General features: G+C 40.0%; 1 protein-coding gene across 1 annotated transcript in view; it reads right to left on the bottom strand.

The window, feature by feature from the left end:
• The window catches only part of LOC107570885 (metalloprotease TIKI1-like), a gene marked incomplete at its 3' end in the record, with an annotated part of 25,383 nt that extends 16,869 nt beyond the window's left edge, over positions 1–8,514 (bottom strand). The window contains exons 1-2 of the mRNA XM_016257166.1: positions 8,325–8,514; positions 6,728–7,288 (exon numbers count right to left, since the gene is read on the bottom strand). Coding sequence (XP_016112652.1) covers positions 6,728–7,288; positions 8,325–8,456 — 693 coding nt within the window. The remainder of the gene's footprint in view (positions 1–6,727; positions 7,289–8,324) is intronic.
• Between the last annotated feature and the right edge of the window lie 7,179 nt (positions 8,515–15,693).

The following is a 15,693-nucleotide window of genomic DNA, read 5'->3' as shown; positions in this document are numbered from 1 at the left end:
CACACACACACACACTCACACACACACTCACTCACTCACACTCACACTCACACTCACACTCACACTCACACTCACACTCACACTCACACTCACACTCACACTCACACTCACACTCACACTCACACTCACACTCACACTCACACTCACACTCACACTCTCTCACACTCACACTCACACTCTCACAAACACACACTCACACTCTCACAAACACACACTCACACTCTCACAAACACACACACTCACACATACACACACACACCCACACTCACACACACACACACTCTCTCACACACACACACACACACACGTGAGAGCGGCCGCAGATTCTAAACATATTTGAAATAGAGTTGTTTCTGAATGCATCTTTGTCGGTGTGGTTATGAGGGAGGGAAACTGTCCTGTGCAATTTCACAGAGGAATTCTGACAAACGCTTGGAAAAGAGAAGAGTAAGAGAAACAGTACATACACAACGGTTGGCATTTTAACGCCACAGCAGCTTCATTAATTGCCTATTTTCATGGTGAGTAACAAGTTAAAAATACTATAAAGTGCAATTTAAAAACCTATATAAGGATTTGTTTTAGATAAGAACTCTAAAAGGTTTGGCTCATGTTTACAAAAGTAAAGAGAAAGAAAGACAAGACAAAGGTTGCATGAGTGAAATCAGCTGTGGAAGAGCAGATATAAAGGCTCTGACTGAAGAACAAACATGTGAAGCCATTGCAAATGAAATGAGGCCAAAACAAAGTTCTTTTGGAGTTTGTTTCAGGAGTTTGGAGAAGTGAACTTTCCTGCAAAGTTCTCTCCGGCTGGTAAACCCCTTCAAACTATTGGTCTGTGGATTTGAATTTTATTTGGAAGCAACGGTTTCAAGTAAAAAACTTCTTAATGATAGATAGTGCTGGGGAAAGTTACTTTTAAAAGTAATGGATTACAATATTGCACTAATCCCTAAAAAGTAACTAATTGTGTTACTTTGTATGGAAAGTAATGCATTATGTAAGTTTTATGTTACTTTTTGTCACCTGGGCTGGACTTGCTTGTTTAGTTTTAATAACAAAAATATATTTTTTTTTTAATGCTGGATGTGTTTCAGCTTTTGTCTTCTCCAGATGTTCACTGATGGACTGGAGTGCTGTGGATTATTGTGATGTTTTTATCAGCTGTTTGGACTCTCATTCTGACGGCACCCATTCACTGCAGAGCATCCATTGCTGAGACACTGATGCAGTGCTACATTTCTCCAGATCTTTTTCAGCAAATTGGGTGAACTATTCCATTATTGTTGTAAAATTAATCAATTATGAAACCAACTCAGTTCTGGCTGTAAAGCAGCTCTATAGAAGACAATACTGTCGTCTGAATTGTGAGATATAAACTCAGAGTTGCAACAAAAAAGTCAGAATTGAGAGATAAAAAGTAGCAATTTGTATTTTTTTATTCCATGTCAGAAACAGGCTTCCATACAAATACGACGCTGTGCTTATTCATTTTTCAGATTTTTCTCCCAGATTAATATCAGCCTCATCTTCTGGTTTCTTCCCACTGCGCGTCTCAGTGTTTTGTGCGGTTTCTCCGTGCTGAGGGTTTGTGGGTAACGTCTGCTGTAGCGAGCGTGGTTTATTCTGAGAGCAGAAGACTTACTCAGTGTGATGAATGTGATGCGGGAGCAGCAGGGATCGAGTCTCAGATGCTGGTGGATTCACACTTTAACACGAGCGACAGCAGATCCGTCAGCACAGACTCGCGTGTGCTCTGTGATTGTGTTAAAGTGGTCAACATTACGACCCGGTTCTGGATGGCGCTGATGTAATCGCACTCCCACAATCCCCTCCTGCAGCACATGAGAGATGCTGCTGTCAAACTCTCGTTCCCGCCGGCGGTCACTGGCTCTTTGAAGTCTCTCTGCTCCTCTGACCGATCTACGGAGCGGATCGTATTGTGGAGCTGTTGTTCTTGGTTAGAGGCTCCTGAGGGTCTCGGGGTGAAAGTGTCTGTCTGTTCGCTCTCTCTCCCGCGGCCTGCGCCCCTGTGTTGTTTACTTTTTGTCCCGGCTGAGAGAGAATTCCACTCACTCGCATGAAACACCCACGTTTTCAGGGTTATTTACACCCAAGCAGTGTTTGTCTTTGGGGATGGAGCTCTTTGTGTGTGTGAGAGTGTGTGAGAGTGTGTGTGTGTGTGCTCACTGACCTCATAAAACACACACTCACACACACACACTCTCTCACAGTGAACATGCTGTCAGTCTGTCCGCTGTTTAAGGCACCGATATGCTCACAGTCTAAGATCAGGATGAGTTTGTTTCTTCATCAGGTTTGTAGAAATGTAGCACTGCATCAGTGTCTCAGCAGTGGATGCTCTGCAGTGAATGGGTGCCGTCAGAATGAGAGTCCAAACAGCTGATGAAAACATCACAATAATCCACAGCACTCCAGTCCATCAGTTAACATCTGGAGAAGACACAAGCTGAAACACATCCAGCATTAAGACGTTTTTAACTAAAATACATTGAGTTCATAATCCATAATAACTCTTCCTCCAGTGAAAAAGTGCCTCTGCTGTTGTCTCTCACATCAAAATCCAGCCAGTCTTTAAGCCAAACTGACTAAACGCATGGCATCATAACCGAACAAGCTCCTAACACCAGATTAACACGCCGTTTGATTCAGTTCACACCTCTCTGATACTCATGTATTAGCACGTTTAGAGGAACAATAGCAGCTGTAATTACTCACACACACACACACGTGCTAATGGAGGCCGACGCACAAACAATCCCTGAGTGCCTGTCAAAGACCGCGGGACAGAACAATAGCAGGGAATGATGGCCATTTAAGAGCTTCAGCTGGAGCAAAGCTACTGAGATATGCTTTAACACACACACACACATGACTGCATGAAGAAACTTTACATTTAATGCTGATCAATCATAACCGGCCAAGCACAAACACTACAGCATTTAAGTCAAAGTTGTCAAGGTGGCAAAGAGAATTTACAAAGGGACCAAATTGTTATTCTTTATTAACAGTTGAAATGTCAAATATGTCTGAAAATAATCTGCACTTGGCATCTGGATCATTTATTAGATGACTGAGTCTGAGAGCAACAAGGGCTGATGCGCTTATTTGGCGGCCATTCAAAACAATAAATAAATGTCAAAAGAATTCAGAAAAAATAATTAAAATCTGAAAAACTAATACAAAATGCAATTATTAAAATAATAAACTAAAAAAGAGAAAAAGAAAACAAAAAACTTAAAATAAATAAAATAAAAATGATGTCTAAATATAGACAAGGAGGGGTTTCAATTTGAAATCTGCCTTTTTGTAATAATATAGAGGCCTGTATTATTAGCTCTAAACTTAAAAGATTCTCGAGAGGCGCAGACAGACAGCTAATTCTAAATAAAGGACTAACTTTTAAAATAGTACTGAAGTGCCTGTTCTGTTTACCGTGGTAATAATTAGAGTAACTAGTAAAGTAGGACAGGAGCTCCTCGGAGGCTGATCAATGATTTCGCCCGAGGGTCGGATCTGTGAGCCGGGTTAAAACCAGAAACCAGTTTCTGAGGAGAGAGACGCCTCGGGCTGATCCACAACATGAGATCTACTCTAATCTAACACAGACAGACAGACAGACGCTCCTGTCACGCCTCTCATCAGAAGATCAGCCGAACTAATGAGGTTTGAGGGGTGTGTTACTGATCCGGATACAGACACCAGCGAGGAACGAGCTGTATCTGATACCCGTGTGTTTGGTCAACAGCGGCGAGGAAACCCAGCACTCGAGGACGGATCTCTGTGAGAATGACTCTCAGTAATGCAGGTGTGTGTGTGTCACTATCACGAGAGAGAGAGAGAGAGAGGCTTAACAAACCTTTATTATATCACAATTATTCCAACATCATGAACACATTTTTACCCATCATATATTAATTAATATCATGAACACATTAAGGGAAGGGGGGGGGGAATAAATTTCTATGGTTCCTCTCCATTCCTGTCTACATTAAAATCAAGAGTGCAATTCCAGTCTCCTCCAACAATGATTAAGTCCTCATCTTTTTCTTGACTTAAAAAATGCTGCAATTTGCTAAAGATTTTTATTCGATCAGATCCCCCATTAGGTGCATACAAATTAATAAAAACAAAACAAAGATCGTTAATTTATTTTTGTTGCAGGTGCGGCTAACGGAGTCACGGGCACAAACGTTTCTCTCACCCATAAACCACTCTCAGTTAACTGATTAATTAACTGCTCCGTTTTCAGAAACACAACAATCGCCTTATTAATTCGTGAAGCTGATATAATATTGTCGAATCCAGTTTGTTCTCCGACACTGGCAAGTACCTCTTCCACGCTTACACCGGGTTCTGGCACACACCTGCACCCATTACGCCGAGTCAGGTGTGGCACATCTCGAACACAGTCAGCCATGTCAGCCAACAACAACAAAAAAACCGCGCTAAGCGCGGTCAAAATTACACAACGCCACTCTAGTCTGAAATAATATTGCCAAAGAAAGGGGGAAAGAAAAATAAAAGAAAGATAAAAAGCACCAAAGTTTTTTACACCCGCTTCCACCAACATGCTCCACTCTCACGCATACACACTCCCAGCCATTCACTTCTCAGAGAGAGAGAGAGGATATTGAGAGATCTCACTTTTGGCCACTGCTGTATTATAAAAATACAACAACAAAAAATCACAAAATCATATATTATACTGAACTGACTGCAGCTGAATAATGACACTGTCTTTACAGCAGAATTTGGATTTGTCTCATATTTGATGACATTTGCATTATTGATTCTATTATTTATGACTGAAAAACAAAAACGCAATATTGTGAGGTTTGCATGATATTGTGTATTATTGTATGCCATGACGGTTATTATTGGGACTACTGTTTTCTGTAGAGCTGCTTTAACTGACTCAGATTAATTCCGCAATTAAGGAACTTTGCAACACTGACAGTTATTGAACTGAACTGAATCAACATTGATCTGACTTTATTCTCTTCTGTAGAGCTGCTTTACAGCTGAAATTGAAATAATTGATGAATTTTACAACATTAACACACGGTCATTTTCCTGTTTATCACTGTGAAGCTGCTTTGAAACGATCTGTGTTGTATAAAGCGCTTTAGAAATAAATGTGACTTGACAGTGACTGTTTTATACTCATTCTCTGACCAGAGAAAAGCAGCTAATGCGAGAGCACTGAGACAGCACAGGAGACCTGTTACTAAGCGTATAAACCTAGCTGTCATTGATGTTTCAGCATGGCGTTGTCCTCTAGATTTCAGCCATTAAAATCCCAAACCGCTAGTTTTCTGATAAACAGCATCCAGCAAAACCCCTGCAGGCATGCATTAGACATGCAATCTATGCCGTGCCTAAAAACTGCTGCTCGTTTGAATCTGTTTTCACTTCGCTCCGGATGCTCAGGTCGTTCACACAGAACATGTTTTTGCATTCAGCTGCGGTGCTTTTTAAGTGTTTTTCTAGATGGTCTCACTGCGTTTTAAGCTCCTCGCACATTTTTGAATGCATGCATTTAACACCTCACAATAAAGCCAGAAATGAAAAAAGTGCGCTGTGTAAATAAGTACAGTACAACAAGCAACCGCACAGATTGATCGCCACACTATTTCTACACTAGTGCTCAAAAGTTCGGAATAAATCCAATTTAAAAATATTTTTGAAAGACGTTTCGCCAGGGCTGCATTTATTTGATCAGAAATACAGTAAAAATTGTGAAATATTATTACAATGTAAAACAGCTGTTTTCTACGGAAGTTCTAAGCAGCCATGCATTATTTTTTTTCCCCTTCTTGTTTTCTCGTTATAACGACTTATTTTCTCGTTATATCGACATAACGAGAGTTGTTTTCTCGTTATAACGACTTAATTTTCTCGTTATATCGGCATAATGAGAGTTGTTTTCTCGTTATAACGACTTAATTTTCTCGTGATCTCGACATAACGAGAGTTGTTTTCTCGCTATAACGACTTCATTTTCTCGTGATCTCGACATAAAAAAAGTTGTTCTCTAAGTTACAAAACTGCGCCAACAGGTGGCGCTATTGACCTGAATATAACTGATGGGGTGTTGTAGGCTATACTGTATGTCCACTTTACTGTACGCGTTTGGGATAGAATATGAACGACCTCGTTATGTCGATATAACGAGAAAATTAAGTCGTTATAACGAGAAAACAAGAAGGAAAAAAATAATAATACACGGCCGCTTAGAACTTCCGTAGTTTTCTATGTGAATCTCTGTTAAACTGTAATGTATTCCTGTGATGCGCAGCTGTATTTTCAGCATCATTCCTCCAGTCTTCAGTGTCACATGATCTTCAGAAATCAGTATAATATGCTGATCTGCTGCTCAGTTATTATTGGTGCTCATTTATTAATAATGTTATTAAAAAAGAAAAAAATATGAATCAGTACAACTGTTTTGTACTGGAGTAATGATGCTGAAAATTCAGCTTTGATCACAGAAATTAATTACAGTTTAACAGATATTCACATAAAAAACAGCAGTTTTACATTCTAATAATATTTAGCTATTTTTACTGTATTTTTGATCAAATAAATGCAGCCTTGATGAGCAGAAGAGACTTTCAAAAACATTAAAAATGGTAATTATTCCAAAATAAGCTCCGGTTGTGATGGACGTATTGTAAAGATAAACTGGTCCTCACACCCTCACCTGAGAGAAGCTGAATCTGTTCAGAGGATGGCACTGCTCCTCCACCTTCTCCACGGCTCCCGTCCTCTTCCTCATCCTCTGGGCCTCCTGCGCCAGGTACAGGTCCAGCACAGGAACGCCGCGCGTCTTGATGTCGGCCTCGGTCAGAGAGTTGACCATCAGCATCACCCACACGGGCCGCTTGCGCTCCCAGTTCCCGGCGATGGCGTTGAACAGGTAGTCTGCGTACAGGCCCTTGCCCCGCTGCTCCGGCGTCATCCAGGACGGCAGCATGAGCCTGACGTACTCCAGGTGTCTCTTGAGCCGCCGGTAGATGTCTTTGGGCAGCAGGTCCTGCAGGTTCTCTCCCTGCGGCAGCAGCTGGCAGCTGGTCAGAGCGGAGATGGTGTACGGGTCGGTCAGGTCCAGCTCGAAGCACACGATGCTGCTCTGCTGGAAGGCCTGCTTGGAGTTCTCGGGGATGAAGTCCCAGACGCGCGTGTACGGGACGTGAATGGTGCCGTAGAAGTACGAGGGAGGGTCTCGCTTTATCGTCCACAGGAAGGAGTTGAGCTCGCTTTGCTGGAGACAGAGAGAGAAGGCTGATGCTGAAACATTAGTGACATCAATAAAAGAAGTCTCTCCTGCTCAGCAAAGCTGCATTTATTTGACACAGTAAAAATACAGTAAAAATTGTGAAATATTATTATAATGTAAAATAACTGTTTTCTATGTGAATCTCTGTTAAACTGTAATGCATTTCTGTGATGCGCAGCTGTATTTTCAGCATCATTCCTCCAGTCTTCAGTGTCACATGATCTTCAGAAATCAGTATAATATGCTGCTTTGAAAGGGAAAGAGCTTCTGTGTTTGTAGCAGTAGCCTCAATATCGGCCAGTCTATGTCACTCTGTCTCAACATAAAGTGTTTTTTCATTCTCTCAGATTAATGAGACGAAGACGTACGCTTGTAAACATTTAACAGACTCCTGGAGCTCGTGAAGTTTGATGATGATGTTCTGAGACTCAAATCAATGCAGCTTGTGTGTTTCTGATGCTGCACTACACAAACCCTGAAGAGCTGGTGTTTATTCAGCAGCTGATAATGCCTTATAGACAGTTCATATCTAATGTGTCCAGAACGAAAACTGTGACAGTCTGTCTGACACAACAGAAATACTTTTAAAGAAAGTTTATTCTAAACACAACACTGTCAGCTAATGCAGAAGCGTCGTGATTTATGTTCAGCAACATGAGCCTATACAACTCTATCAGTGACTGTTTTCTAGAGTTCAGAGCTATATCTTCCATTCAAACTCTGTGATTTAAATCCATTTAGTGCAAATGACAAATATGTCACCGGTTACATGTCAGATGCAGTGTTTATACGCCATTATCACACATGCATGTTCCAAAGAGCTGAAGGCGCTTAATAACTTTAAATCACTGTCATTATTGGGCCTATATTATTTAATATTAAAGCAGTTCATGTCACGCAACTTTAACTTTTATGTACATATTCATATTTCCACCGTGAATGTTCATGAACTGCTGATTTGATTAGTAATATCTACTTTAAGGAAGTGATTTGTAACTTTTGAATAAAGGAAAGCACTCACTCTGGCTTTGAGGTCGCAGCTGGTCTCTCTGAGGTCCTGCTGGTTTGCTCTCACCATCATCATCATCATCGAGCAGGTTTGGAGAAAAGCGCCCCAACTGACCAGCAGCATCATCATCATCATCATCATCATCTCAGTCCTCTGATGAGTCTTCACCAAGCTCGACTCTGCTTCACTGACAGGCAGAACATCCCACAAGAGTGCAGGGAATCCTAGAGAGGTGCACAGTGCTGCTGAAGCCAGCCATCCTGGAGAAGAGCCGGACTGAGCCAGAGAGACTTCTACCACATGATGATGATGATGATGATGATGATGATGGTGTTAGAGTGCAGCTCCATGAGAGCAGATGCAGTCTGTCATGAAGCTCATGTTCCAGAGTAACCGCTTCACACACATCCTGATCACAGGAACGCACTCAAACTGCTGAGGAGCTCTGGGAAACTCTGAGTGTGTAGTTTAGCGCTTGAGCTCCTCCTCAAACACGCCAAATGACTCGCTTCGGTCCGACCACTCGGTTCCTTCTGACTCTCCCCGCAGCTCGACAAGCTCTAATGGTTTATTTAATAATAAACCACAAAGTTAACAAAACGATGCACTCCACTGTGCTGAGCGAGAGCGCTTCTCTGCTGTCTTCACGTGCTATTGGAAATGTCCTATTTCCCAGTTATGAAGTCGTGATTACGAGCACGTTGCATTATTTTCTGTTAAAAATAACAGTGAACAGTGGTTTGTGAATGTTGATGCTTATACTAAATAATTTGATTGGGAGCGTTCATGTGAGCGCTGCTGGAGAGAGAGAGAGAGTGTGTGTGTGTGTGTGAGAGAGAGAGAGAGAGAGTGTGTGTATGTGTGTGTGTTCACACTGAGAGCTTTAGTAGGTGACATCATGATGACTTACAGAACAAAACAGTCGTAAAAATGATCTTTGAGATGAATGTTTGTCTCTTATAATGCATTTGTGCAAAGATTCACATTTGTCACATTAAGAACCATAACAACAACAATTTCTTGATTTTCTTGAAAATGTATGTGAATATCATCATCTATATTAAATCAGAGAGAGCAGAGCGTCTCAAACTAAATTAAGACTCCTCGACTAAATTTATATATTATATTCAATGTACAGTTTCTGTTTGTGTTTCACACACTGGAATAAACTAGTAATAAATGATTAGCATTTCAGCATAACTATTGAAATAGTTCTGATTGGCACCATGTGTAGAGGCCTTCATGGACTGATGTGACGAATGCGTGAAACATATAATAATAATCCTTTCTGTGTGGTTCAGAAATAGTGCTCTGTAGTGTGGTGTTTTCCCCGGCGTAGCTCTCATATTACAGGGTTTAGAGTAAGTTAAACATCAATAGTGACGTTATTACTCTTAAAAACACTTGACTAAATGAATATCACAGAAGTGTTTGAGCATCCTCCTCAAGCACTTCTTCTTACCTCTTGCAAGAACTTATTTCTCAATAAATGTTGTTCTTTCAATTACTTTTCTTAAATGTAATTGTATGTATTTTTTCCCCTTGCCTTTCTTGACTTTATATTTGATTTAAGACTTTATTGCTGTTACATATTGTAACTCTATAATATTTTCGTCCTAGATTTTCCTAATGGCAGGCTACTAGAACACTTTCCCCCCATTTTTATCACAGAATAAGGCAGAACATATATCTGATAGTTTCTATACTAAATGATATGTCAATTAGCCCTGCATTATTCATATACTTTATTTATTTATTACCTGGAGATGACTTGGAAAAACACACATAAACCATATATTTCTGCAGTTGTGTGTTTATTGTCTTCGCGTTTCATCCGTCAGAACGTTTCTGCTGTTTATTCAGCTCAGCTACAGCAGATATCAGTTCCCCTACAGTGAGAGCCGGATGCTTTTGTCCATATTAGGGATTTCCTGCACTTCATAAGTTATTATGAGTCCGTTTTGGACTTTCTGCGTGAGAGTATGAATGAAACAGACACCGCAGGAGCGTGTTCAGCGCCTCATTCTGGATACCAAATGTGAGCAAACCCACTCAGAAACGTCCCTCTGAACAATCACACAGTCGCTGAGAGTTTCTGGAAGAGCAGCACTCATCACTCAGACGTCTGGAGTCTGCTGAGAGTGAATCTGTGCCCTAAATTGAGACCCAGAAACCACATGACAGTGAGGCATAGAGACCCACAGTAAAACACTAGTACTGATAAATACTGACGGGGAATGAGAGACGAGATGATTCAGGACGGTGACTCTCTGCAGGATCAAACCAGAAATCTAATCAAAGAGCATTTGCAGAGATGCTCTTCTCAGTGCATCAGGATTGCTGTAGAGCGGATCATATTGCTCAAAACAGCAGGGATTTCACAGGCAGCATATGAACTGATAACAACTGTCAGTGCGTTAAATCGATGATATTACTGAATATGAATTGTCTTTGAGACTCTAGAATGTCAGCATGAATGATGCTTGAGCGTTTGCTCCCGTCTTCCACTGCGGTCTCATACAGTCTCATATGTTCTTATACACTCTCATACAGTTTCATATGTTCTTATACACTCACATACAGTCTCATATGTTCTTATACGCTCTCATACAGTCTCATATGTTCTTATACACTCTCATACAGTTTCATACGGTCTCATATAGTCTCACACATTCTCATATGATCTCATACAGTCTCATGCAGTCTCATATGTTCTTATACGCTCTCATACAGTCTCATATGTTCTTATACACTCTCATACAGTTTCATACGGTCTCATATAGTCTCACACATTCTCATATGATCTCATACAGTCTCATGCAGTCTCATATGTTCTTATACGCTCTCATACAGTCTCATATGTTCTTATACACTCTCATACAGTTTCATACGGTCTCATATAGTCTCACACATTCTCATATGATCTCATACAGTCTCATGCAGTCTCATATGTTCTTATACGCTCTCATACAGTCTCATATGTTCTTATACACTCTCATACAGTTTCATACGGTCTCATATAGTCTCACACATTCTCATATGATCTCATACAGTCTCATGCAGTCTCATATGTTCTTATACGCTCTCATACAGTCTCATATGTTCTTATACACTCTCATACAGTTTCATACGGTCTCATATAGTCTCACACATTCTCATATGATCTCATACAGTCTCATGCAGTCTCATATGTTCTTATACGCTCTCATACAGTCTCATATGTTCTTATACACTCTCATACAGTTTCATACGGTCTCATATAGTCTCACACATTCTCATATGATCTCATACAGTCTCATGCAGTCTCATATGTTCTTATACGCTCTCATACAGTCTCATATGTTCTTATACACTCTCATACAGTTTCATACGGTCTCATATAGTCTCACACATTCTCATATGATCTCATACAGTCTCATGCAGTCTCATATGTTCTTATACGCTCTCATACAGTCTCATATGTTCTTATACACTCTCATACAGTTTCATACGGTCTCATATAGTCTCACACATTCTCATATGATCTCATACAGTCTCATGCAGTCTCATATGTTCTTATACGCTCTCATACAGTCTCATATGTTCTTATACACTCTCATACAGTTTCATACGGTCTCATATAGTCTCACACATTCTCATATGATCTCATACAGTCTCATGCAGTCTCATATGTTCTTATACGCTCTCATACAGTCTCATATGTTCTTATACACTCTCATACAGTTTCATACGGTCTCATATAGTCTCACACATTCTCATATGATCTCATACAGTCTCATGCAGTCTCATATGTTCTTATACGCTCTCATACAGTCTCATATGTTCTTATACACTCTCATACAGTTTCATACGGTCTCATATAGTCTCACACATTCTCATATGATCTCATACAGTCTCATGCAGTCTCATATGTTCTTATACGCTCTCATACAGTCTCATATGTTCTTATACACTCTCATACAGTTTCATACGGTCTCATATAGTCTCACACATTCTCATATGATCTCATACAGTCTCATGCAGTCTCATATGTTCTTATACGCTCTCATACAGTCTCATATGTTCTTATACACTCTCATACAGTTTCATACGGTCTCATATAGTCTCACACATTCTCATATGATCTCATACAGTCTCATGCAGTCTCATATGTTCTTATACGCTCTCATACAGTCTCATATGTTCTTATACACTCTCATACAGTTTCATACGGTCTCATATAGTCTCACACATTCTCATATGATCTCATACAGTCTCATGCAGTCTCATATGTTCTTATACGCTCTCATACAGTCTCATATGTTCTTATACACTCTCATACAGTTTCATACGGTCTCATATAGTCTCACACATTCTCATATGATCTCATACAGTCTCATGCAGTCTCATATGTTCTTATACGCTCTCATACAGTCTCATATGTTCTTATACACTCTCATACAGTTTCATACGGTCTCATATAGTCTCACACATTCTCATATGATCTCATACAGTCTCATGCAGTCTCATATGTTCTTATACGCTCTCATACAGTCTCATATGTTCTTATACACTCTCATACAGTTTCATACGGTCTCATATAGTCTCACACATTCTCATATGATCTCATACAGTCTCATGCAGTCTCATATGTTCTTATACGCTCTCATACAGTCTCATATGTTCTTATACACTCTCATACAGTTTCATACGGTCTCATATAGTCTCACACATTCTCATATGATCTCATACAGTCTCATGCAGTCTCATATGTTCTTATACGCTCTCATACAGTCTCATATGTTCTTATACACTCTCATACAGTTTCATACGGTCTCATATAGTCTCACACATTCTCATATGATCTCATACAGTCTCATGCAGTCTCATATGTTCTTATACGCTCTCATACAGTCTCATATGTTCTTATACACTCTCATACAGTTTCATACGGTCTCATATAGTCTCACACATTCTCATATGATCTCATACAGTCTCATGCAGTCTCATATGTTCTTATACGCTCTCATACAGTCTCATATGTTCTTATACACTCTCATACAGTTTCATACGGTCTCATATAGTCTCACACATTCTCATATGATCTCATACAGTCTCATGCAGTCTCATATGTTCTTATACGCTCTCATACAGTCTCATTCAGTCTCTTCCACCGGTCAGCAGCAGTTCACAGCACAATTGTTTTCTTTGTGCTGAAGACACTAAATCTTTCCGGTTATGAAAGCGCTGTGTGCAGCTCTGGGGCTTTTATTGATTTCTCTGTCAACATGCTTTTCTGAGCGTTCATGACCTACATCTGTCTCTCACCACCAGCCTTCCTGCTATTAATCACACTTCAGTCCATTGCTGTAACCATGGTGATTCCACTCCGCTTTCTGTCCCGTGACAGGTGAAGTATTTGAGCAAACACGTTTAACAGAGGAGCATGTGTGTAATGATGAGTCTCTCTGATACTAAACATCTCTGATTTATTTTTTAAGTGTTTGCGGAACAATAAACCAATCGCTGCATGCATGGCTCCTCATAAATACCAGCTGATTTTTATTTTAGCTTCAGGTACTTTACTGTGGTAAATTCACCTCAATGCATGACCTGCTGTGGCTTATGTCATTATTCTATCTCTAAAATCAGCTCCATAAAAAACAAATATTGGTCTTGAAAGTCATACATTGTTTCATTTTTTAGTGAAGTTAGTCTTGTTGTCATCTTGTGTGTGGTTGGTTAGAAGAGTCAGAGCTGAGTGCCACTGTATTTCTGCTCTCAACAGGGGGCGCTGTTGATTTACCACACACACACACACACACACACACACACACACACACACACACACACACACACACTCCATCCATCAGACAGAAAAACAAAATGAACTAAAGCACACCCACTTTACCAGAAATACACACACACACACACACACACACACACACACACACACACTCCATCCATCGGACAGATAAACACAATGACCTAAAGGACACCCACTTTACCAGCAATACACACACACACACACACACACACACACACATATATATATATATGTATATATAAAACTTGCATGTAAAATTATTTTTAATTGCAGTACATTCCAAATGAATCATCGAACCCAATACTGTTCAGAATCTTGTTTTCACTGAATGTTTGTGTTTGGCTTGAAAGGACCTTTAATATATTTATATTTATTCATTTATCAGGCGCTTTTATTCGAAACATCATACAAATGAGTAATAAAAATATAAGCAATTAAACCAAGTGAAAAACTGCTTTAAGGACTGCTACCAAAGCAGATTTGAGTGGAGTATTGGACCAGTGCAGCGCTGGAACAGGCTATGAATGATTGAAACGCTTTTGCTCTATTAATGGTGCAGCTGCAGCCGGAGTTAACTGGACCGTGATAACACACTTCAGCAGCACTCTTCACGCTTTCTATGATGCTGTCTAGGTAGGGAGCTCATAGCGTTTGGAGCAGAGCTCTGTAGAGTGTTTGTTGATGTGTGTTTGCTGCTAAAGATCACCTCATCTCACACCTCCTGCTAATTAATACGTGTATGTGTGTGTGTGGTCACGCTGGACTGAGCACTTAATATTCACTCCAGTGTATTCATGATGTCAACATTAATCGTCCGTCCATAATGGAGTGTGCTGCAAACACCACTCGGTCACACGAGAGGATTTAGACGGGCCCCAATTAAACCCTGGACTGCAAAATGTGCGTGACATCTCATCCACTACATATAAAACATTAATTACCTCAAAGGACATCGACTAGACATGAATTTCGAACAGTTTAAGAGTCATTAAAGAGTTTATACGATATAGCCACACAGCAATACCCTAGCAACCACCCAGAATACCCTAGCAACCAAAAACACCAGTTTTCGCAGGCGAGTCGCTATTACATTTTCTTCAGATATGAATTCTTGTGGTGTCTAGGCTTTGCAATATTGACAAAAAAAATTAAATATCGATATTTTTTTTTTGTGCTGGTACCTAGGCTGGTTTAGGCTTGTTATGGATAAATAAATGTGGAACTACATCCGCCAGTAGGTGGCGGCAAGTCCCTGTCTTAATAAGTGATACATTGAATCATTGACTCCAATGGTTCATTCAAAAACAGATTCATTCAGGAAGTAAACACGGCAGTGTTGCTCGGAGACACACAAATGTTCTGTTCTGGCTTTGTTTGGAACTGTTTTCATTAGTGAAACGGAAAAAGCAGACAACATCGGAACTGTTGTATAAAATTAATATCTAATTTCTGATTAATTTTCTGATCGAGCTCAAGCACTAATATTCAGGAAATAGACACTGTTGCTTGTGTGATATTACCTAACTATATCTAATATATATATATATATATATATATAAAACCATAAAGGGATAT

The sequence above is a fragment of the Sinocyclocheilus grahami genome, unplaced genomic scaffold (assembly GCF_001515645.1).
Source record: "Sinocyclocheilus grahami isolate Dianchi unplaced genomic scaffold, SAMN03320097.WGS_v1.1 scaffold1519.1, whole genome shotgun sequence".
Taxonomy (NCBI): Eukaryota; Metazoa; Chordata; class Actinopteri; order Cypriniformes; family Cyprinidae; genus Sinocyclocheilus; species Sinocyclocheilus grahami.
Note: the sequence above shows the minus strand (reverse complement) of the source record. Positions and strands in the feature narration are given on the sequence as shown.